At 45.6% G+C, this 23,660-nt stretch overlaps 1 protein-coding gene across 1 annotated transcript in view; it reads left to right on the top strand.

Moving 5' to 3' along the window:
- LOC126474407 (rho GTPase-activating protein 6) overlaps positions 1-23,660 on the top strand; it is a 1,172,202-nt gene that overhangs the window by 642,698 nt on the left and 505,844 nt on the right. The window contains exon 4 of the mRNA XM_050101876.1: positions 17,141-17,334. Coding sequence (XP_049957833.1) covers positions 17,141-17,334 — 194 coding nt within the window. The remainder of the gene's footprint in view (positions 1-17,140; positions 17,335-23,660) is intronic.

Below are 23,660 nucleotides of genomic sequence, written 5' to 3'. Positions count from 1 at the left end.
CGCCTAGGCCGCAGAGGGCGTGTCTGGGATAGTTGGCGCGTCCCACTTCCGTCAAGGTTGGTGAGCAGCTGGCGCCCCGCTGCCGCTGCGCCACGCTTCCACGCCGGCCGTGGGACGTGCGATGTGGGATGTCGGAGGCCCACCTGTTGTGGGAGCCACGCCAACTGCTGCGACCGGGCGAGCAGAACAACTGCCTTTTGCTTGCGAAAGAACTGTGTTGTGCAGACTGCACGTTCTCCAGAATTCACTCTAGCGATTGCTGTTATCAGTGTAATAACCGGTTTTCGGTTATGCCGGTTTTCTTCCACACCAGTTTAACCTGCTCAAAGTAACAGGTTTCTGAAATAACCGACTCTCGGCTTTTTATTCTTGTTATTTCCTGCCATAAACGTAGAAATCGAAAAAAATTGGAAAATTTTGATTCTCTCAGTTTCAAGACACCCTGAATCAAAACATGAAATTAAAGAGGAAAATAAAAGAAAGCTTATTCCATCCACTGTTCGCTGCTTGTGTCGAAAAACGATAAATGGTTGAATACTACAAAAATCACCAGTACTCCCCTACTGATTCTCATTTTGTGAAACTGATTAAAAATCGTGTTGTAACTGGGGATCGTACCACATTTGAGCAGTGCTAAGGTATCAAAAGTGCTGTTGAAGAACTGCTTCTCTCGTTAATTTGTCAGTTTTCGAAGGCTACATACAGATATAGGCATATTATGTAGACACAGGCAGTAGATTAGCTACTTTGTATTTTTATTGTAAACAATGAATTCATTACTGTTATCGTAGTTTCCTTCCTCTGTTATTATTTCATAGAAATGCCAGACAAATCTTTAATTTTTTCAAGCAAATTAAGCATTGTACTTCACTGCCAGGTCACTTGGTAAAAATATTTCCAGACTAAGTTTGGTGCCGGCGACGACAGTGAGAAACTACCGCACAGACCAGGCACGTCTTGCACACTGCACGCACACGCGTCGCTTATGCTATGACCCACTGCAAGAGGGACATTATTCTCTCAGCACTGGTTCAAATGGCTCTGAGCACTATGGGACTTAACATCTGTGGTCATCAGTCCCCTAGAACTTAGAACTACCTAAACCTAACTAACCTAAGGACATCACACACATCCATGCCCGAGGCAGGATTCGAACCTGCGACCGTAGCGGTCACGCGGTTCCAGATTGAAGCGCCTAGAACCGCACGGCCAGAACGACCGGCCTGTCTCAGCACTGTTGTAATAAATACGCCAACTGTTTGTTGTTCGTTTCTGTCGGCAAGACTATCAAAATAGCTCTTATCACTTTTCCTATTTCCCATAATAACGCAATATTTAAAACCATTGCAAATTTTATGAATAAAAATTACTCCTTTTGTAAAAAAAAAAAAAAAGTTTATTCAACAACGAAAAATTTTAGCACTGCTGCTACTGTGACTAACTGACATTTCTGTTTTTTTTACTCGGTTATTAGTAATTAATAAAAAAATACATGTTATAACGGACCAAATAAATACCTAAAAATACCTGTTATTCAGAACTAAAATACCGGTGTCGGTTTTAACCGGTCGGTTTTTCCGATCCCTAGTTCAATCCATTGATACGTTATCTACTTCCCTGACGTCGTCCGCTTACTTATTTAAATCAAGCATACTGGAGGGTGAAGCATCAGCATACTTGCCACCAAACACCAAGAGACTTTGGAAATTTTGAATTTGGTGTTATGTCAGTTGTCTTCGATTTTTTTCATGCCATTTCCATTGTATCCTTGCACTCCCGATGATGAAATGTCGTTGTAATTAGCATAAATCGGGCTAGAAACACCGAACAGTATTGATTCAGCTTAGGGATTCTTGGTTTCTCATTGAAGCACATTTTTACAGCTGACTTCCCAGATAAACCAAGCATCGCTTTCTGAAATACAATGCAGTTTTCCAGAAAACTCTCACCCTGTTTGTTAACAGCCACGGAATTTTCACTAAATAATCTCCTCTTTAAGGAACTATTGGCACTGAGCCTGTGCACCAATCGTGTTTTCAACAGGAAAACGGGTACAAGCTTCCTTGCTGTTGATATTGGTAACTGCACCTCTTACCTGGTTCTTCACGCTGATATTTACTAGTACCACCAGACGCTTTCTCGCAATTTGTCGACTGACTACGTCTTCTCAGACTTTTTTATACACCCATTAACTTTTCGTTGGCACAGGAGTTTTCTCTAAAATAACGTCTTAATACTCGCCAAGATGGTACAACAAGGCCATTTTCGGATTACTGAAGCAAAAGCCAGTTGTGATGGTCCTATAAAGCCCTTATGACCTGCGACAGTAACAAACAACGTACATCGGTCTTGGTGTGATATGCAAAAATTCGAAATTTCAAACTTTTCTTTTTGAATGTATTTGCAACATCATGTTCATATATGGTGAATAAGTGGTATTTTGAAACCATCCAATAATTTATAATCACTTGAAACACGCAGGCAATGACTCACCAACACATTTTCAATAAGGGATGTTATTCCAGCGCTCATACGTGTTGCTTTTGCGGTTTCAGTCCGGAGGATGGTCTGATGCAGCTCTCCGTGCCACTCTGGTCAGTGCACGTCTTCTCATTTCCTCTTCTTTAGTTACTCTATCTACACATGTAATCTTCAGCATTCTTCCGTAGCAGCATATTTTAAAAGCTTCTATTCTCTTCTTGTGAGAGCTACTTACTATCCGTGTTTCACTGTCGTACAAGACGACACTCTACACTCTCATAAGATATCGTAACATTTAAATTTACCGGGTGATCAAAAAGTCACTTTAAATTTCAAAACTAAATAAATCACGGAATAATGTAGATAGAGAGGTACAAATTGACACACGTGCTTGGAATGACATGGGGTTTTATTAGAACCAAAAAAAATACAAAAGTTCAAAAAATGTCCGACAGATGGCGCTTCATCTGATCAGAATAGCAATAATTAGCATCACAAAGTAAGACAAAGCAAAGATGATGTCCTTTACAGGAAATGCTCAATATGTCCACCATCAGTCCTCAACAATAGCTGTAGTCGAGGAATAATGTTGTGAACAGCACTGCAAAGCATGTCCGGAGTTATGGTGAGGCATTGGCGTCGGATGTTGTCTTTCAGCATCCCTAGAGATGTCGGTCGATCACGATATACTTGCAACTTCGGGTAACCCCGAAGCCAATAATCGCACGGACTGAGGTCTTGGGACCTCGGAGCCCAAGCATGACGAAAGTGGCGGCTGAGCACACGATCATCATCAAACGACGCGCGCAAGAGATCTTTCACGCGTCTAGCAACATGGGGTGGAGCGCCATCCTGCATAATCATCGTACGTTCCAGCAGGTGTTTATCAGCCAGGCTGGGGATGATGCGATTCTGTAACATATCGGCGTACCTCTCACCCGTCACGGTAGCAGTTACAAAACCAGAATCACGCATTTCCTCGAAGAAAAAAGGCCCGATAACGGCAGATGTGGTAAATCCAACCCATACCGTGACTTTCTCGTCGTGCAATGGAGTTTCCACAACAGTCCTAGGATTTTCGGTAGCCCAAATTCTGCAGTTGTGGGCGTTGGCAGACCCTCGGAGCGTGAAATGAGCTTCATGGGTCCGCAACACGTTACTCAACCAATCGTCATTTTCCGCCATCTTTTGAAACGCCCACACCGCAAATGCCCTCCGCTTCACTAAATCGCCAGGTAACAGTTCATGATGCCGATGGATTTTGTACGGATAGCATCGGAGGGTACGCCTAAGTAGCCAACCAGACAGTAGTGTATGGAATGCCGGTGCGACGTGCGACTGCACGAGCGCTGACTTCCCAGTGCATAGACGAACCCGCTACAGTCTTCATTTCTTCCTGAACTGTCTCAGCAGCATTACGCCTTGTGTTCGGTAGGCCACTACGGGGTCTATCGTCTAAACAACCCGTGGCTTCGAACTTCGAAATCATTCTCGCTACAGCTGCATTTGTCAACGGACCTTTACCCGTTCGAATCCCCTTCCTATGGCGATAGGATCGTAACGCTGAACTAGCATATTCCCCATTCTGATAATACAGCTTCACTAAAAGCGCCTTTTCAGGTAACTTCAACATGCTGCGACTGCTGCATGTTTGCTTTAAACGCACACTGTAGCGGTCGTGAGCGTTAGTCATCTTCGAGATTAGACGTGGTGAGTTGATAATAGTGAAGAATACATTTAAGGTGACAACGACGCCATTATCAACACCTTGAGGTTGAACGAGTTCGTGTAATAGGGCTATGAGAAGTTCTGTGTTCCTTCTGTGATACTGCAGGAAGACGTGGTACGAATACAGCCTCTGTACAAGGTGGCTGACAGCGGTTGTCACGAAAATGTACGGCCGGGAGAAGACCGGGCTCCAGCCGGCCACGTGACACTACCGAGGAGGAAGACCTCGTGTTCGGCGTGTGGCTCCGGTGCATCGCACTGCATCTGCAGCAGCAATTTGAGCAGCAGATGGCACCACAGTGACAACGAACTGTTACAAATCGGTTACTACAAGGACAGCTCCGAGCCAGACTCCTTGAGGCGCCATTTCCGACTCCAGTAGCGTCAAGCGAGAGCTCATCGAATGGCAGGATGGAGCTCTGATGTGTTTTCTGATTGAAGTTGGTTCTCCCCCGATGCAAGTGATGTCAGTGTGTTGGTTAGCAGAAGTCCAGTTGAGGGCCTGTACCCAACCTGGCTACCTGCTAGACACACTGGAACTACACCTGTAGTTGTAGTCTGTGGTGCGATATTTCATATGACAACAGGAGCACACACACTAACCGCCAATTTGTACGTCAATCTGCTCATTCGATCCGTTGTGCTGCCATTCATGCACAGCATTCCAGTGAGTGTTTTCCAACAGGATAACGCGAGCTCACATACCGCTGTTGTGAGCCACCATCCCCTACAGAGTGTTGGCATGTTGTGTTGGCCTGCTCGATCACCGGTGTGCACCCAGAAATACTTGATGTTTTCGTGATCAGTGTTCAGCGTAGTGATTTTTGTTGTTGTGAGACATGTGTGCAGCATTTGTAAAGACTCTGAGTTCTACATATTTAAGTGCCGTATAATACTACTATATTAAAGCTCTTTAGAAGATATTGTTATTTCATCAGTACAGAATATCGTGGCAAGCACGACTCGGTATATTTTTAAAAATAATCATATAGCGTGTGGACAGCTAAGCCATTCTTCGTCAGTCGTGCACCATCTTCATCTTGTACCTCAAAACGGAAGAAGGTCTTGTAGCATGGAGCATGTGATATTTGCGAACGAAATGAGTTTTTCTTTAGTCTCTTAACAATTTTACCTGTCTCGGAAATGAATATCTGTGCTAGTTGTCAATAAATTCTATTTCAAAATGTTTTGACTTTTAACTGGTTTTTCATTATACTTCTACTTAATCTAACATTACTTATTGATTCTTGGTGTAAGTAGATTCACTATCAAATACGGTACTGACAAAATTTTCTCTATTGCAGCACTTTTAAATTTCAGTAGAATATTTGCTTCTAGGCACACGACTAGGCTGTACACTGGATTTTTATTTTCTCATGTGTAAAACATTTATTTTTCCGGGATCTTTCTGATAATTTTAAGAAAAATATTGTAGCTCACAAAAAGTGATTGCCATCATTTCAAAGAGAAATAAGAAAATATCTTAAACTCCTGTTTCTTGGTTGGCTAGATGCGAAATTCCGAAGAATGGTCCAAGATACAACACTCTCCCCTGCATTAGCATTTCATTACTGTCATAGTCCTAACCACACAATGAAAATACCGACAGCTTCAGTGACGTCCACCAGCTGATACCGGTGACAGCTATATCACTCTGCACATTTTATGGCACGAGTCTCCCGAAACTGGTTACATCAGTAAATTACGTCATGTGGAGTGTATCTTCTATATATATGTGTAGAAGAAACGATGCCTCGTAACCGGCTGTGGACCAGTTTGCCCCACGCAATAGCGAAATGGCGCGGCTCCAAAGCACACTGTTATTGCATATGACGTATGTGCGTCTTGAAAAGCAGTTCTTGAGTCAAGGTTTCAGTTAATGGAAATGGGCGGTTTTTTAAAATGACCTGTCAACCGAGAAGAAAGCGGTGCTCCCGTGAGGATGGAGATTAGTTTTTGATAATAGCAGGAAGCTGCCAGCCACTGCGCTGATCATCAATCCTGTGCAGATGATCTTGCATTTCGCTATAGTCATCTAGCGCAGCGACTTGCCTACGGGACAACAATATCGCCCACCAATAGCCTCGCCGAGTTTCAGACGCTCTAACTACGCCTAATTTACACTTTCTTACCGTGTTTGACTTGGCATTCATTCAGCTTGATTTTCGTTATAAAGAATTGAAAATTCGTCTTTTAAAAATGACAGCTTCCACCCGGACTGTTATAGAATGTATTAATTCATGATCGCGGTTTCAGCCTAGTGCACCGTTCTCAACTGGCAACTCTTTTGCCTCACTATAGAGTACGTTAATGTATAATTGCCCATTTTACACGAGCGACTTTCCGGACAACATCGAATGATCGTTGCGGGAGTACATCACGTGCACTCGCGTAAATCAGCTACCAACCACGTGGCGAGTGCGGTGCTGACATTAATGATCAACTGACTTCTACGTAGTTCTAAGATATGCGCATGCGCAAAAACTGCGGACTGTGACATCATCTGCTAATATTGCAAGTTAACCTACTCTCGTCGAGCTCGCCCCTACTGTAGGAAGAGTACTGTATTTTGCGGTCTTGTGTCTCTTTAGTCTGTATTTAGTTGCTTGTTTTGTTTTCGTGAAACACTGGAAACGTTCCACGGGGGCCTGGTATTCTTCCGACTACTGTTCTCTCGCAATAGACACGAAATGTGCGAAAACAAAAAGATAATTGTGTTTTGTTATATCTCGGCCACAACAGTATTTGGTAGACTAGGAAGCAGGAGACAGACCAGGGTAGTTGGGCACGCTACAGAATATGAGTAGACAGTGCTATAATTGAATATGTTTTGGAAACTTAACAAGTGTTTCCAGTTTTGTCAAGTCGGTAGTAAACTATCTTTCTAGCTGCGCTGGATCTCGTAGATCTAACTAATTATGACGTCGACAGCCGCTATCCGGTGGAGCTTACATATCGAACTCAGGGGACGATCAGCGCTGACGAAGTTACCCCCGAACGCTGTCGTCGGCTTCCATGCCAGCGCCGGAGAGGGCGCTGGTGTCATGCAGCCTACCCGAAGAGGGGAGGCGCAGTGCCCGGTTTGCGCATACTGCCTAGCTGGCGCAGGAACTGAAGTTCGCGCTGGCGGGCTTTCGAAGGCCAGGGCACGAATGGTGTCTTACGATAACATCATAGATTTTACAATACTTGGACAAAGAAAAAGCATACATTTTGCGTAGATAAGAAATTAAATAGATAAACGTTTTTTAATTGACGTTGCTTCAGTAGTGAAAAATTCAGATCTTCTTCTTCTTCGTTTCACCCAACTTTGGGGTACGTTGAATCAATCACTTCTGTGTGTTCTGTGCCTTTCTTTTCGCCCAGTACTGCTTCATTCTTTCTGATCTTGCTTTTCTTTCCTCATCAGAGATGACAATCGTTCTTTTCTTTCTATTTTGGAGCTGGAATCCCTCTTTTCTGTCTTTGCTTATCATTTTTGCGGTCCTGTCTGTGAGCATTTTTTCTGTGATGTGTAGTTCTCTTAAGTCTTTCTCTGTTTGGATAAACCAATTTGGTTTGGATTTTTTATTCCTGAAGTAGTCAAACATTCTTTTTGTAAGTCTATTTGGGTTCATTCTGAGAATGTGCCCATAAAACTCAATTCTTCTTTTCCTCATTGTATCCGAAAGTTTTTCTGTGGTTTTGTAGAGTGTTTCATTTTTGGTATGAATTAGTTTGTCGTTATGAAATTTGGGGCCTAAAATTTTTCTCAATATTTTTCTTTCTTTGATCTCTAGCCTTTCAATTGGGCCATGGTTAGTGATAGATAATGTCTCAGCTGCATATAGTGCTTCTGGTTTAATGACAGTGTTGTAATGTTTTATTTTTGAATTCCATGAGAGGGACTATTTATTATAAGTATTTTTAGTAAGCTGAAAGGCTAGTTCAACTTTGTTTCTTCTTAATTCCATTGCTTTTTTCTCAAGGGCGTTCCAGCTAATCCATTCACCAAGATATTTGAATTCTTTAACAATTTCGATCTTTTGGTCTCTTACTTTAAGATATTTCATTGGCTTTTTTATATTTGTGATTATTTTGGTTTTTTCAAAAGAAATTTTAAGGCCTATTTTCTCTGCTTGTTTCTGTAATTCGAGGATCTGTTCTTTGGCTTCTTCCCATGTTTCAGCTAGTAGGGCCATATCATCTGCAAATGCTAGGCAATTAACCTTGATGCCTTTGTTTTTTGTTCCTAGTCGGATTCCACTATTGATTTTCTTGTTCCATTCTCTTACTATTTTTTCTAGGGCACAGTTAAATAACAATGGAGAGAGTCCTTCACCTTGTCGTACTCCAGTTTTTATCTCAAATAGGTCTGAGAGTTCTCCCATAAATTTAATTTTGGAGTATGTGTTGGTGATGGTTTCTCTAATTAGGATTGTAGTTTTATTGTCTAGGTTCAATTCTTTTAATATGGAGATTAGAGATTCCCTGTCTATGGAGTCGTACGCCTTTTGAAAGTCAATGAATGTGATGACATACGCTTTTGCTCTCGATTTTTGGTAGGCCATAAGATTTTTGAGGTTTAGAATTTGTTCTGGGCAGGATCTTCCCTTCCTGAAGCCTGCCTGGTATTCTCCAAGTTGACAATCTAGCTGGGGTTCTGCTCTGTTCAAAAGGACTTTAGACAGTATTTTGTATGTTACGTCAAGGAGCGAAATCCCTCTGTAATTGTTGGGGTCTGTTCTGGATCCCCTCTTATGAATTGGGTGAATGAGGGCCATCTTCCATTCATCCGGAATTCTTTCTGTTTTCCATATTTCTTCAAATATGTTTTGGAGAGATTCTATGGCATTTCTATTGACATTTTTCCACAGTTCAGCTGTAATTTGGTTCTCTCCCGAAGCCTTATAGTTTGTGAGATTCAAAATGATTGATTGTAGTTCCTCGACGGTGGGTGGTTCTGAGTTAGGACTTGTTGAAGTTGAGTTGCTGAAATCCATTTTTTCAATTGGTTCTTTACAGTTGAGAAGGTTTCTGAAATATTCCCTCAAAATTTTGCAATTATCCCTGTTGTTGTGTGCAATATTACCATTTTTATCTTGTAATTGGAGTGTCGGTGGGCTGTACTTGGTTATTTTTTGTTTAAAAGTTCTGTAAAAGCTCCTAGTCTTGTTTTTGTTGAAGTCTTCGTTGATCTGCAAAAGGAGTTGATCTTCTTGTGCTTTTTTAATTCTTTTGAGGTTTTTACTCACTAGTTTTCTTACACTCAGGAAATTTTGCCTATTATTTTCATTTTTCTGAGATTGCATCTGTTGCCATGCTTTCTTTCTTTGCTCAATACGTTTGTCACATTCCTCTGTCCACCATGCGTGTTTTTTGATTTTGGTTATAGGTGCTATTTGTTCAGCTTTGGTTAGTAGGCTTTCCTTCATTTGATCCCAATTTTGGTTCCTTATATCTTGAGTCGCGAGGGGAAACTCCTTCGAATTCATTATCTTTTCTGGATCGTATCTTCTGCTTTTGGGTTTACTGTTTCTATCTTTCCTTTTGGGGATAATTTTGAGTTTTATTTTAGAAAGATAGTGATCTATTCAGATCTATTTAAAGTGAAAAATAATTTTCGAGGTCATGTGGTTCAAAAAATGTGTGTGAAATCTTATGGGACTTAACTGCTAAGGTCATCAGTCACTAAGCTTACACACTACTTAACCTAAAGTATCCTAAGGATAAACACACACACCCATGCCCGAGGGAGGACTCGAACCTCCACCGGGACCAGCCGCACAGTCCATGACTGCAGCGCCTAGACCGCTCGGGTAATCCCGCGCGGCTGGTTACGTCGTACTTAGAAAGAAACGAAGTACAAAGGATAAAACATGAAGGCGTCATTTACTACTATGTAAATATTATCTGACGTGCTTGTAAGTGTTTCTCGAGCAGATGAATATAGATGCCTTCAAGTGCTTGAACGACACATTTCCTATTCTTTCAGTTCTCATGAACGTGGGGAATTTACCATACCACCTCAGTCAAAAAATATACTATGAATTTTACTTTGGTTACTAGTAAACTCTACTACAGTAGCTTGTACCAACATTCCGTTACTACATGTCGATTGTTTCGCGAATAAGATGGTACCTTATTACCTGGTTTTCACCGTTCAAGTGTCGCATTGCACAACAGACAGCTGGGTTCAAATGGCTCTGAGCACTATGGGACTTAACATCTCTGGTCACCAGTCACCTAGAACTTAGAACTACTTAAACCTAACTAACCTAAAGACATCACACACATCCATGCCCGAGGCCGGATTCGAACCTGCGACCGTAGCAGTCGTGCGGTTCCGGACTGAACGCCTAGAACCGCTAGACCACCGCGGCCGACAACAGACAGCTCCTACAACGCACATAATTTTGGCACTGATGTGCAAGCAAAGACGACTACTCGTGGTAGGCGAGAGTTAGTGCAGGAACAAAACGGCAGAAGAGCTGCGGCAGACTCAGTTGTCACGAGTAGTCGATTGTGACAAAGAAAAAAAAAAAAAAAAAAACCTCATGTGCTCATGTAAAAGGAGCTTTAGACGACACTGCTTTGTATCATCTTTTTTTTACATATTCTTTACGCATAATAAGATAGGGGTCTTCGTCCTTAACGTAAAAGAACTTTGTTATATGTCACATCTGGTGAGCTCATAGTGAAAATTAATGCGTAGGTGACACGAATTCTTACGTGTAGAGGTGGAATTCATATAAATGACGAAGTTTCCAGTGTTTTTATACATATGGAATACGGAATATATATGGAATACACAAACATGGTTGACAGGATACGACGATTATGCATTAATGCACTTCGTAGTGAAGTAATTGGGTCGAGGAGATGTTTTGTTGTCCGTCTTGATTGCTTTAATTTGTTTAAAATGACTGCTTACTGTTCCACATGAACCATCCTCAGAGTTGTCGATAAAGCGAAATATCTAACCAACAAACACCAATACAATTAGTTACAATCTCATACATTTGACCTTCGATGGGTCATATAGTAAGAACTTAGAGTATTTGTTGTTAGTTACTTTACTTTTACCTTCAGAGTTGAGGATGGTTGATGTCGAACCGAAATCGTACCTTTCAAAAAATGAAATCAATAAAGACCGACAGTAAAAAAAAAGTTGTTTTATAACCAGTGATTGTGGATTTTCTCGAAGGACGTTATGTCAGTTCTTATATCAGACCTAATTCGTGACCGTCAATAAACACTTTTTTATAACAGCCCAGTCAAAAATGTTGTCATTTAATAACTTAGACCAGAGTAGAAATTTGTTTTTGAGCCTAATTTGTTTATAGGCTTAAAATGTTGTTAGAGAGTCTATTATTAAGGTTCATTCATATAAAGTGTGCCGTAAATATTGAAATATGTTAAAAGCGCGACTGACTCTAAGGGGGTCTGGCGCACCCGACCCTCGATTAGCGACCGATGTAATACTATAACAATTACCGACGGGACAGGAGTCCTGTTAGTTTCAGATGACATCATCTACGGCATCAGTTCGACTAAAATACTATTATCGACAATATTTCTCTTCGTAATATGATTCGTTTATGGTAAACAGTGTCTACTCGACTCATCATTTCGCTTGTCCTTTATACGAAGTAATATGTGAGTGGTTGAAGACAACAAACGAACGTAATTATACACAGAGAAAAGATTCGAAAAGTAATCCCACTCGTACAAAAATACGCCTAGATCAGCAAGAAGAAGCCAGTTAATCGATGTAATTACGTCAAAATGAGAATGTCTCGATATCGGCAGAAAAAACACCAACTGTACAGCGCTGACATTGCCGATTAAATCTTTGATTTCAGTGTAAAAAAACACAAATTAAAACGTTTTTCAAGTTGGTGGGAGCTATGATTCATGACATATACACGCAATTACACGATATGATTTTTGCGATATATTTTAGTTACGATTTTTGGCACACTTTTTTATAATGACTTTTTGGCGAAAAAATTTTGTTAAACACCTTTTTTTTAAATATTCTATGTGCTATGTTGGACAATCTTATCAGTCTCAAAGAAGTTTTTGAAATTTTGTTCTAGGTAAAATTACGGCGTTCAGAGCTCCCACCAACCGCCCTCGCATTCCGAGGTCTTACGTCGATAACGTGTAGTGTCCTCAGTGTGCAAGTCTTTTTTCTTAATAAAAACACATCATACAATCTTAAGGGTGTACAATAAAGGTCTAAAGATAGTTTTCTAGTTTGTTATTTTATTGAAAAAAATTACGAATATCGGTTCCAAAATCGAGCGTCGCCCTGGTCTACCCCGTTAAAAAACATTGGAAAACTGTGGCTCAAGCATACAGAAAAATAGTCAGGTGCGCTGAATCGAGAATGCCAACTGATCGAAATCGTCAGGTACGCTGTATTGTTTCTTTAGCAAGAATGTCGAGCTTCGACAAATATGGATCAATACAGCCATACGGAAGGGCAGCCGCCTGCAGTTGCAATTACAAGCGCGCGCTGGCCGACAGCGGCTGTGGGAGCGCGCTGGCCCCACTCTGAGTCGCCGCCGTCTGTTGTTCCCCCTCCCACTACCCTTTGTCATCCTCCCCCTCCCCCCCCCCCCTGACGCCAAGACGCCACCCCCACCCACTACGGCTACAGCTCACACACACATACACACACACACACACACACACACACCTTCGCCACCTCTCGGCCGCTCTCGGTCCGCCGCTAAGTGTGGGGCCGTTGCCAAATAACACGGGATATTTTTGCCGCCTTAGAAAATAGTGTGCAAACAGCAGCGATAGCCGCGCCGCGCCGCGCCTGCCGAGGCGGCTGCCACAGGGCGCTCAGTTGTGTCCGCGTGGATGCGTGCGCGTGTGTGAGTGCGTGCTGCGTGCGATGCGCCGCCGCCGCCACCCCGTACTCCGCCGACGCCGACGCCGGCACCGACGCCCAGGTTGCCTCTCGCCGCCGCCGCCGCCAGTCCGCCGCGGACACTGACGCGTCGCGACGCCGTCCGCCGCCGCCAGCAAGTGTTCCTCGCTCGCCGTTGCCACTACCTTCAACGCAGTGACACGGTCTCAAACCGGAGAAATAGTCGCCCTACCCAGTTCCCCGCGTCACAACTGACGCCCGTTTTAGGACTAACGGAACGTCTGAAAGCAATAACCTAATCCCTGAATTGTTCTCAGACGTAAGAGTGTTTACGAGTGAAAAATCAAATTACATTGCCTCGAGAATCTGGTGCCTACCTAATACTGTGTATTCTGAGACGCTGTCACTACTACTAGACTTGTTACAGTGTTGGAGTGCGATAATCTGGCCATCAGCTGTGGTCGGCATATTCCAGAGAACTATTACATTGTTGGAGAAGAAACTTAAACTACCGTTGCACTTTCTCCAGCAACATCGCCGATACTTCTCATTCCCAGAATAGTGCTCCAGTGCGATAATAAAGACATCGTCCCAGTCCAGAAGAAAGGTTGTCTGCTATGCTAGCCAGAGACAACATTTGTTTGGATAAAAAAAACAAATTCATTTTATAACAAACAGACAATACGAATCACGAACAAAATTGCTCTAAGAAGAATATATCAATTGGCTGTGATTTATTTTCTGACAATACCTCCCGCTTCTCCTACACAGTTGTTTAAGATAAACCACTTATTTCTAGTGAGCGTAGTCTGAAGAACTGTACCTGTAGTTATTTTCTTAGAAGAGGAACATATCTACCTAGCTGATGCATTCTCCAGAAATAGCATAAGCAATAGATCCTTGCCACAGTATTCTCTGTAGTAATCAAACCAGCGTTGCTGCTCGCCGAAGACGGAAGAACTGCAGTTGTGATTCTTTTACATTGCTCTAATAGATCTGCTCCACCTGCTCTGGACTGCTGCTACTTCCTCTGCACAGCTTCGCTACAACTATCGTTTCTGGTCAGCTTTTTCTTACTATCACAATAGTGTTCTGACGTTGTCTCCCGCAGTGCAAGTTGTTCATCCTAGTCACTGTGTTAGTATGCACCTTTCTCCCGATCAAGGAAGACCGAAAAACAGACGATACTATTTAAGTTCTTCTTGACAGAAACATAACTGCCTGCTGTCGTGCATTCTTCAGCGCCTGCCACTGCTTCTGCATTCCCGCACTAATGTGCTGGTGTATTACAACCAAGTCATTCCCTGTGGTCGACAGAGACAGAAGAGCTGCAGCTGAGTGACGTCCAAAATCCGAATGTTAAATTACGCTGCTACAGACAGAAAATAGTGTGAATATATCCGAGCAGCCTTGCCGAAACGTGTGACCAGTTTAGCCTGCAGGCTGGGACATTTTTATAAGGAAGAACCTGCCTATATACGTGAAAAACGTAAGTGTTCAGTTTCTAGTGCATTGCTAAAAAATAAACTGTAGTGTGAGAAGGACATCGCATTGTTCCGTCACGTAATCGAATTTCCTAAATCGGTGCAGGGTGAACGGAGTGTTGCAATTTATAATATTTAGACCTCAATGCGAAGAGCAAAGTGTACTTCGCATCACCCATTCCTGGTCTTCTCCTTCACCCAGTACCCTCCCTCGACCCTCACCCTGACCCCACCATGTCTGAAAGGAAGCAGAAACAGCGCCTCAAGAAGGCACGCCGGATGTCGGCAGCAGCTGCTGACGAGGAGAATGTCGCGTCGCCCGCTGAAGGTCCGTCCTCGAGCCGTGTAATGGGCAAACACAGAGAGCGAGACGAAGGTCCCAGTGTGGTGGCAGCCGTGGCTGGACCCGCTAAGCGGCACCACAAGCGCGAGCGATGGCTCATGACGCGCAAGACGTGGCGCTACATGGCGGATGCAGGCCGCCGCCTCATCCCGGAGGGCGTGCGCAACAGGCCCGAAGACCTGCCCAAAGTCGAGGCCCACTTCCAGGAGGTGTGTCGCCGAGAGCCGCGCTTCCTTCTCTGGAGGAAGGCGTCCTACCCTGGAGCTCTAGGGTTCAGGAGGAAGCAACACCACAGGCGCAAGAAAGGCGGCAGTTGTCGGGAGAGGATGGCCAGCTCGGCAGACGAGGCCGAAGAGGGAATAGCGCCGTCGGGAACTGGGGCACTCCTACTCAAGCCCGAACCGGGGGGCAGGTTCGATCTGCAGAGGCTGCGGAGAGAGTTTCTGCTGGGACCGGACACCGCCGACGGAGATACCGCTCCTAGTGTCCCTCCTCGCAGACCCGATTCCCTCCCTCTGCCGGGCGCCACCGGCTTCGCCTTCCGCCCACAGAGGCAGCAATTGTCCCCCACGTCGGAAGAAGCTGAGCGCAAGGAATTCTTGGAGCTCCTCAAAGAGGTTCTCGACAAACAACAGGGAGAAACGTGTCCGGACCCTGCCGACAGACACAGTGAAGAAATAGATTTCGATAAACTTCTCGAACACCTGCGTGCTGTGCAGGCTTCTCCGGATGACGACACGGAGCCCGACTCGCGGGGATTCGTTCCGTTACAGACAGTCAAGGAGCACACGCAGTTGGAAACGGGTGACAGGAAACTCGCCCTGGGCAGTGGGCAGCTGCCACCTGCAAGAAGCACTGACCAGCTGTACTACCAGCTGAAGAAAACCGACCAAAGCAAAGGCGAAACTGCAGACAACCAGTTTCGAGTGAACCTCAGGAAAGTTGAGGATCAGAACCAGCAAGGAGGCAGTAGCCAAGATTTTAGGGCGAGGCTGAAGCAGAAGAGTCCAGACCGGAGTAGAGACGGAGCCTCGAGCAGAAGTTTCTTTCCCACCCTGCGAAGCAGGAGCACGCCGGACGTCGTCGGTGGAAGAACTCCGGAAACGTACGGTGGGAGACAGGGATCAGATTTTTCTTCAAAATTCTCCCCCAGGTCAGAATCACACTACGCTCCCCCTACGTCTCAGCACCAGATGCTGCTAGACACTTTGCGGCGCCACTACAGCAAATCTACGAGTCGTCAGAAAGTTATATCCGATCTATTGACTGACCGGAAGTTGCTAGCTAAACTGTACTTCGACCTCCAGAAGAGCAGAGAGTTCGGGAGACGCAAAGGTGGCGGAAGCAGCAGCCCAGACTCCCCCGGGTTCTGGAAGGAAGCCGGGTCGGGAAGTCCAGAAGGGCAGTATCGCCTCAGGCGGCGAGAGGACGGGCACAGGGCCGCAGGAGGGGACGCGTACGACAAGCAGGACTTCAGCGGGTGGAAAAGGTCCGGGCGACAGCAGAAACAGAGGTCGAGGGACGCCTCGCCGTTTTCGCCGCCGCCACTCATAGAAGTGCAAGAAGACGAGGAGGAGCGCTACGCCAGCGCGAGCACGCAGACTCCTCCCATTCCGGCATCCACGATAGCGGCCATCGAGGAACACATTCGCAAGAGAGAGGCTGCCGCAAAGGAGGAGAAGGAACCGGAGTCGTCAGGTAAGGAAGCCGAGACGGCGGAGACATATGTGCCGCAGCCGAGACGTAGGAGCAGCGTCGACCACGACGACGTGTCGCCGTCCGTCAGCGACACGATCAAGAGGTACCTCCGCATGGCTCGCAAGAAAAGTGTCGATGCGGACAAGCAAGACCGGTTCAAGCGAGTGAATTACGACCGCAACCTGCGCAACATTCGGCCTAAGGGCGAGATAGGCAGACCCGGCGACGACGACGGGCTGGGCAAAGGGGCGCAGACGGAGCAGTCGTGGGTGGAGGCGATGCGCGAACTGCACGTGGAGGACGTGTCCGCGAGCGAGGCGGCGGCGGCGGCGGCGGACGCGGCGGCGGGCTCTGGCGCGCCGTCGGACGGCAGCCGCGCGCCCAGCTCTCGCAGCAGCTTCGACGCGGGCAGCTGCAGCGGCAGCGGGCTGCTGTCGCCGCCCAGCCCCGGCCGGCCGCAGGGGCTGCTCGCCTCCGGCCACAGCTTTCTGCAGCACCTGCTGCACGGCCTACAGCAGTCTTCCTCTTCTGCTCCCGCAGCGTCCGCGGTCGCCGGCGGCGTCGGCGCCGGGGGCAGCGGCGGCGCCGCGGGGCCCGTCGCCATGCAGAAGTCCAAGTCGTCGTCGTCCGTGGTGCACCACGGCAGCCGCCTCGTCGCCAAGAAGATATGGCGCGCGCGCTCCAAGAGCCAGAGCCGCGCCTCGGCGCTGTCCACCTGCACCTGGACGCCGCAGGTAAGCCGCCCACCGCCGACGCTAGCGCCTCTTCCGGGCTGCCGTGTAGCACAGGCATGTCGACTTTATACAACGTCTCAGCAGCACTTTGCATTTGCTAAAAGTTGTATACAGGTTGGTCAGAAACAGTCTAAAAAGCTTGCAAGCATGTTACAGGGTAGGATATGCTGGAAATAATTGTTAAGAAAAAAGGGGAACATGGCGCCGTTTCCGAGTTAATTGGCATTGAAGTCAGCGCACGTAAATTCGAGCGGCGTGCGAGATACAGTTAGTGTCAGTTGTTCTCACAATGTAGATGATAGCGCACGAGACTGCTCAGCCTTTGGCTGGGGTTCATTCCTTACTACTGTCCCATGTCCAATTTTTGTATCCCTCTCTTTTTCGGTTTTAGGAAACCAAACGAAGAAGAACATCTTTTGCGTCACCGTCTCTGGTGGCCCGCTTGAATTTGCGCACGGAACGGCCTGATTGGCTAACTTCAGTGCTAATTAACTCGGAAACGGCAGAATGTATCGAGTTTTTGTCTTAACATCTATTTCTCAACACACCCTACGCTGCAACACCCTTACAAGCTTTTCACACTGTTTCGGACCAGCATTTAGAATCAGTATCCCTGTTCGAATACATTGGAAGTGCTATTTTTATATATATATATATATATATATATATATATATATATATATATATATATATATATATAAAACGACGAAGCTTTATTGGCTTAGTGTCTTCCGACTTTGCTGTGTTTACCTATATTTGCCCGATCTGACACAAAAATTGTTTTCCCTCAGTTGTTGAAAATGTTCAGTGATGATAGAATATAATCACCCGGTGAAAAATATTGTGGTCCGTAACTGCAATAAATATAAAAAATCGTTCCCTAGGTCTTTGTGGATCTCGTTACGACTATGTCGCCAGCCATGACAACTAGTTGTTTACAGGACAACTATCATCACCAATCAGGCGACGCGTTCTGTCACATCTCTTCGCTTGTGTCCAGTTGTCATATCGCTCTGCTGCCTCAGTTGTCGGTTACCATTCACATGCGGACGGTAACTGGAGTGTGTAAGACAGTTGATTTAAGTTGTTCTTGTATGTTTTTTGTGTTTGTGGTATATTTCCGTCTAGAAATGTGTGAAGCTGATTACAAATTGCTCAAAATACAAAAAATGTGAATATGTTCCTATTTGTTCAAGAGACTCTGTCTGAAAGTGGGGTACCACCTTCCTCATTGTACCTCCCTTAGTACGTTTAAAAGCTTTCCCAAACGTTTTGGCATGGGAATATATTTGCGCTTTTATTTAACGTGCAACTCACCTCAAACTTCCACAGCTCTACTAACTGTAACTCACTCACATCCTATAATCCATTGCTACAAGTCACTCATACCCATCCCCTCCCAGTTGCCCTTTCCCGCTCACTCATTCAGCCCAACTATTATCTCTTTGTGTCTTCGTCATTGTCTCCTGTATCACAGCAACAATCCTCTTCCTTCTGTCCTACACCTACTGCCCTTTCAATGTCACTGTCTCCCTATTGCTCTATCTTGCTACTAATATCTCATTCCTTCCTTCCTACGACTACTGTCTATTATCACTACTCTCTCTTCCTCGTGGACATTGTCATATATCCTGTCTTCCTCCCAGGCACTGTCTCCTTCACTCTTTTCCTACCACAGTTCTCTCAATCGTGTTCCTTTGGATGTCCCACTTTCTGTCTCGCACTACCATTGTCTCCTTCTTTCTTTCTACAAAACAATCACTGTCTACTGTCTTCCACTATTTATTACTGTCTCTTTGCCACTGCCACTGTCTTCTTCTCTCTCGACATAAAAAAGCGCGAATATGTTCGCATGCCAAAATTTATGAACGTGCTCAGGACCGTAGAATGAAGCAGCTGGTGCCCTAGCCCTCAGTCTAAATAAACAGGAATATATTCGCATTTTTCGTGCTACAATAGGAGCATTTTTCCGCATTTCCCTGCTGCAGCAGGGCATGTAACTCATTTGGGAAGAAATGTATTGGCCAGTAAGATTAGACCGTTTACTTACTTTTGGAAATTTGTGGTAATGTCTTGTGGGACCAAACTGCTGAGGTCATAGGTCCCTAAGCTTACGCACTACTTAATCTAACTTAAACTATCTTGCGCTACGTACAAAACACACACACACACACACACACACACACACACACACACACACACACACACACACACACACACACCCATGCCCGAGGGAGAACTCGAACCTCCGACGGGGGAGCCACGCGGACCGTGACAAGGCGCCCCAGACAGCGCGGCTACCCCCGTTTACTTATGTGAAATCGAAATAATGCAAAACTAATTTTAAACCTCAGACCGGAAGTTATGTACAACAAAAATTTGCATGTGCTTCAGTACTACAACATGGAGTTCCCAGATGTTAATGGAGCCATTTAACAGGATATTTCTCCGTTCTTCGTCACTTCATAATGCACGTTCTCGCCTCTCTTCGGATTTTACATGCGTAGTCTAAGTCTACAAGTAGAGGAACTTCGAACTTCTGCATCTCGGAAAAGGATAAAGATATGAAGAAAATTGTCAAGGCCGTTCAAGATGGGGATCTTAGGAATACACAGCAAAAATTACAGCTATTTGCTGCGCATAGCCATCTCGGAATCCGCGGCTGGGTTTTGGTATCCAAAAACAAGTTTTTGGGGTGTTTCTCGATAAAGGATAATGATTTTGAAAACTGGGGATGGCTTTTCTAGATAAATGCCTAGAGAATATGCCGTTAAAATTTGAGCAACTTGCTGCAGTTATTTACTACTTAGATTGCGCCTCATATCAGATTTTACGCGTGGAAGTAGGGTGATTTTGAACCTCTGTATCTTGACAACGATAAAGATATCAAGAAAACTTTCAATGTTATTCCAGATTGGGATTTTAGGAATATGTCGTAAACATTTCAGCCATTTGCTGCGCGTAACCGTCTTGGAATCCTCGGCTGTGTTTTGGTCCGCTGGTGACGGCGAAAACATAGTAAAAAGTCTTTTTGTGAGATTTTCCGAGGAACCCACCAAGCCCACAGTACATCACATTAAATGTAGTAAGAACCAACCGATCTGCTCCATTTGTCTAACCAGGAGGAAGTGTGTAATATACATACTATGACATTGTAGTGTAGAACAGTGATACTAAGACGGTCCTTATGTTGGGTATAAAAACGATTCCTAGCCCAAGGGTTATACAAGACACTTGACCCTACCTTTTTATCACCAACAGAACCCGAGGCATGAGCACCGCAAAATCCCGTTTTTATACGCGGCGTTGTGTAACATATTAGGTATGTATGCTGTCGCGTGCGTACCGATTAAGATTATTAATATCCTGCAAAGTAAACTCTGCAGGTTGTAGGGGAAGGGGATATAGGATACTTGTGGTCTAACAAGCCGGGAAACAACATAAAATAGTCCTAAAAAGGCGAACAAAGCTATAGCGCATGATGGCCGCGTGATGTTTTTAATATCCTCTCTCCCTCTTACGCCACCGACTCAGACGTGGACACACAAACTGTAAAACTGACGTTTGTGTAAATTTTACCTCATAATTTTGTGAACTTAACAGCGCAATCTACGATTAAATCGTTATGCTTTTCTTGTCTCTTTACTACGAGATGACCTTGATTGTACACTCCTGGAAATGGAAAAAAGAACACATTGACACCGGTGTGTCAGACCCACCATACTTGCTCCGGACACTGCGAGAGGGCTGTACAAGCAATGATCACACGCACGGCACAGCGGACACACCAGGAACCGCGGTGTTGACCGTCGAATGGCGCTAGCTGCGCAGCATTTGTGCACCGCCGCCGTCAGTGTCAGCCAGTTTGCCGTGGCATACGGAGCTCCATCGCAGTCTTTAACACTGGTAGCATGCCGCGACAGCGTGGACGTGAACCGTATGTGCAGTTGACGGACTTTGAGCGAGGGCGTATAGTGGGCATGCGGGAGGCCGGGTGGACGTACCGCCGAATTGCTCAACACGTGGGGCGTGAGGTCTCCACAGTACATCGATGTTGTCGCCAGTGGTCGGCGGAAGGTGCAGGTGCCCGTCGACCTGGGACCGGACCGCAGCGACGCACGGATGCACGCCAAGACCGTAGGATCCTACGCAGTGCCGTAGGGGACCGCACCGCCACTTCCCAGCAAATTAGGGACACTGTTGCTCCTGGGGTATCGGCAAGGACTATTCGCAACCGTCTCCATGAAGCTGGGCTACGGTCCCGCACACCGTTAGGCCGTCTTCCGCTCACGCCCCAACATCGTGCAGCCCGCCTCCAGTGGTGTCGCGACAGGCGTGAATGGAGGGACGAATGGAGACGTGTCGTCTTCAGCGATGAGAGTCGCTTCTGCCTTGGTGCCAATGATGGTCGTATGCGTGTTTGGCGCCGTGCAGGTGACGCCACAATCAGGACTGCATACGACCGAGGCACACAGGGCCAACACCCGGCATCATGGTGTGGGGAGCGATCTCCTACACTGGCCGTACACCACTGGTGATCGTCGAGGGGACACTGAATAGTGCACGGTACATCCAAACCGTCATCGAACCCATCGTTCTACCATTCCTAGACCGGCAATGGAACTTGCTGTTCCAACAGGACAATGCACGTCCGCATGTATCCCGTGCCACCCAACGTGCTCTAGAAGGTGTAAGTCAACTACCCTGGCCAGCAAGATCTCCGGATCTGTCCCCTATTGAGCATGTTTGGGACTGGATGAAGCGTCGTCTCACGCGGTCTGCACGTCCAGCACGAACGTTGGTCCAACTGAGGCGCCAGGTGGAAATGGCATGGCAAGCCGTTCCACAGGACTACATCCAGCATCTCTACGATCGTCTCCATGGGAGAATAGCAGCCTGCATTGCTGCGAAAGGTGGATATACACTGTACTAGTGCCGACATTGTGCATGCTCTGTTGCCTGTGTCTATGTGCCTGTGGTTCTGTCAGTGTGATCATGTGATGTATCTGACCCCAGGAATGTGTCAATAAAGTTTCCCCTTCCTGGGACAATGAATTCACGGTGTTCTTATTTCAATTTCCAGGAGTGTAGATCGAAATGTGAACGTAATTAGTTTTTGCATGACGTGTTCAAAATCCTTTTCCTTCCCTTACCCTCACAAGAAAGGTTAACTTACTAATGCTAATGAAAGTCGGTAGCATAAGAAAGGATATTAAAAAACTAGCTCGGCGAGCATGCGCTGTGACTTAGGTGGCATCCGAAGGCCAATTTGAAGTTTGATAGACCCCAACTGAAACTGTTCGTCTTGACTTCCCCTATATTTCTGTGGTACGTTGTAAACAGTTCTCGTTACACCCTGTACAACACTGGGCTCGCATTCTGGAGGACGACGGTTCAATCCCGCGTCCGGCCATCCTGATTTAGGTTTTCCGTGATTTCCCTAAATCGCTCTAGGCAAATGCCGGGATGGTTCCTTTGAAAGGGCACGGCCGACTTCCTTTCCTATCCTTCCTTAATCCGATGAGACCGATGACCTCGCTGTTTGGTCTCCTCCCCCAAAACAACCCAACCCATCCTGTACACTGCACGTTATCGGGAATGTGTGAAGGCTTTCAGTTTGGAAACGTACAGCTGCTGCTCTGCTACTGGAGCCGTATTGCGCGTTCGCGTAATTGCGAAGCGACAACGTCCCCCTTTCCATGCCAAACTCTCAGTCAGCTTCATGTTCGAATCCAGGTAATTCCGGCTGTGCAGCCATTAAGAGATGTGGTACTAAAAAACTGTAGAAACAGAGTGTACGTAGAGAGTTAGACTTAAATAGTCCCATCCCATTCATACGGTAGCTATACCCTGTGTCCCAAGGGGAATGGTCGATATTCAGGGTGACACGATCGAGCATTCGAAGCAAAAATGTCCAGTAAACACGGGCTCTTCGCTACCGTAAAATACACCTCTTCTACTGAATAATAGCTAAGAGCCTTTAATGTATGTACTTTAGAACCCATATTTCAAAAAATGTTCTAATTTGTGTGAAATCTTATGGGGCTTGACTGCTAAGGTTATCAGTCCCTAAGCTTACACGCTACTTAACCTAAATTATCCTAAGGACAAACACACACACCCATGCCCAAGGGAGGACTCGAACCTCAGCCGGGACCAGCCGCAAGAACCCATATATATTAGGAAACTTTTTGATTGAATTTTCTCAATTTGAGAGAACCGGAGGATGATCTATTTAATGGTTAAAAAGCATTCAACAGCCAAGATCACTTTACACTGAGCTAACCCACAAGGTTTTAAGTGGATAAAGTAGCACAAACCTTTTA

The sequence above is a fragment of the Schistocerca serialis genome, chromosome 4 (assembly GCF_023864345.2).
Source record: "Schistocerca serialis cubense isolate TAMUIC-IGC-003099 chromosome 4, iqSchSeri2.2, whole genome shotgun sequence".
In the NCBI taxonomy this organism is placed as follows: Eukaryota; Metazoa; Arthropoda; class Insecta; order Orthoptera; family Acrididae; genus Schistocerca; species Schistocerca serialis.
This window is presented reverse-complemented; position numbering and strand designations above follow the sequence as displayed.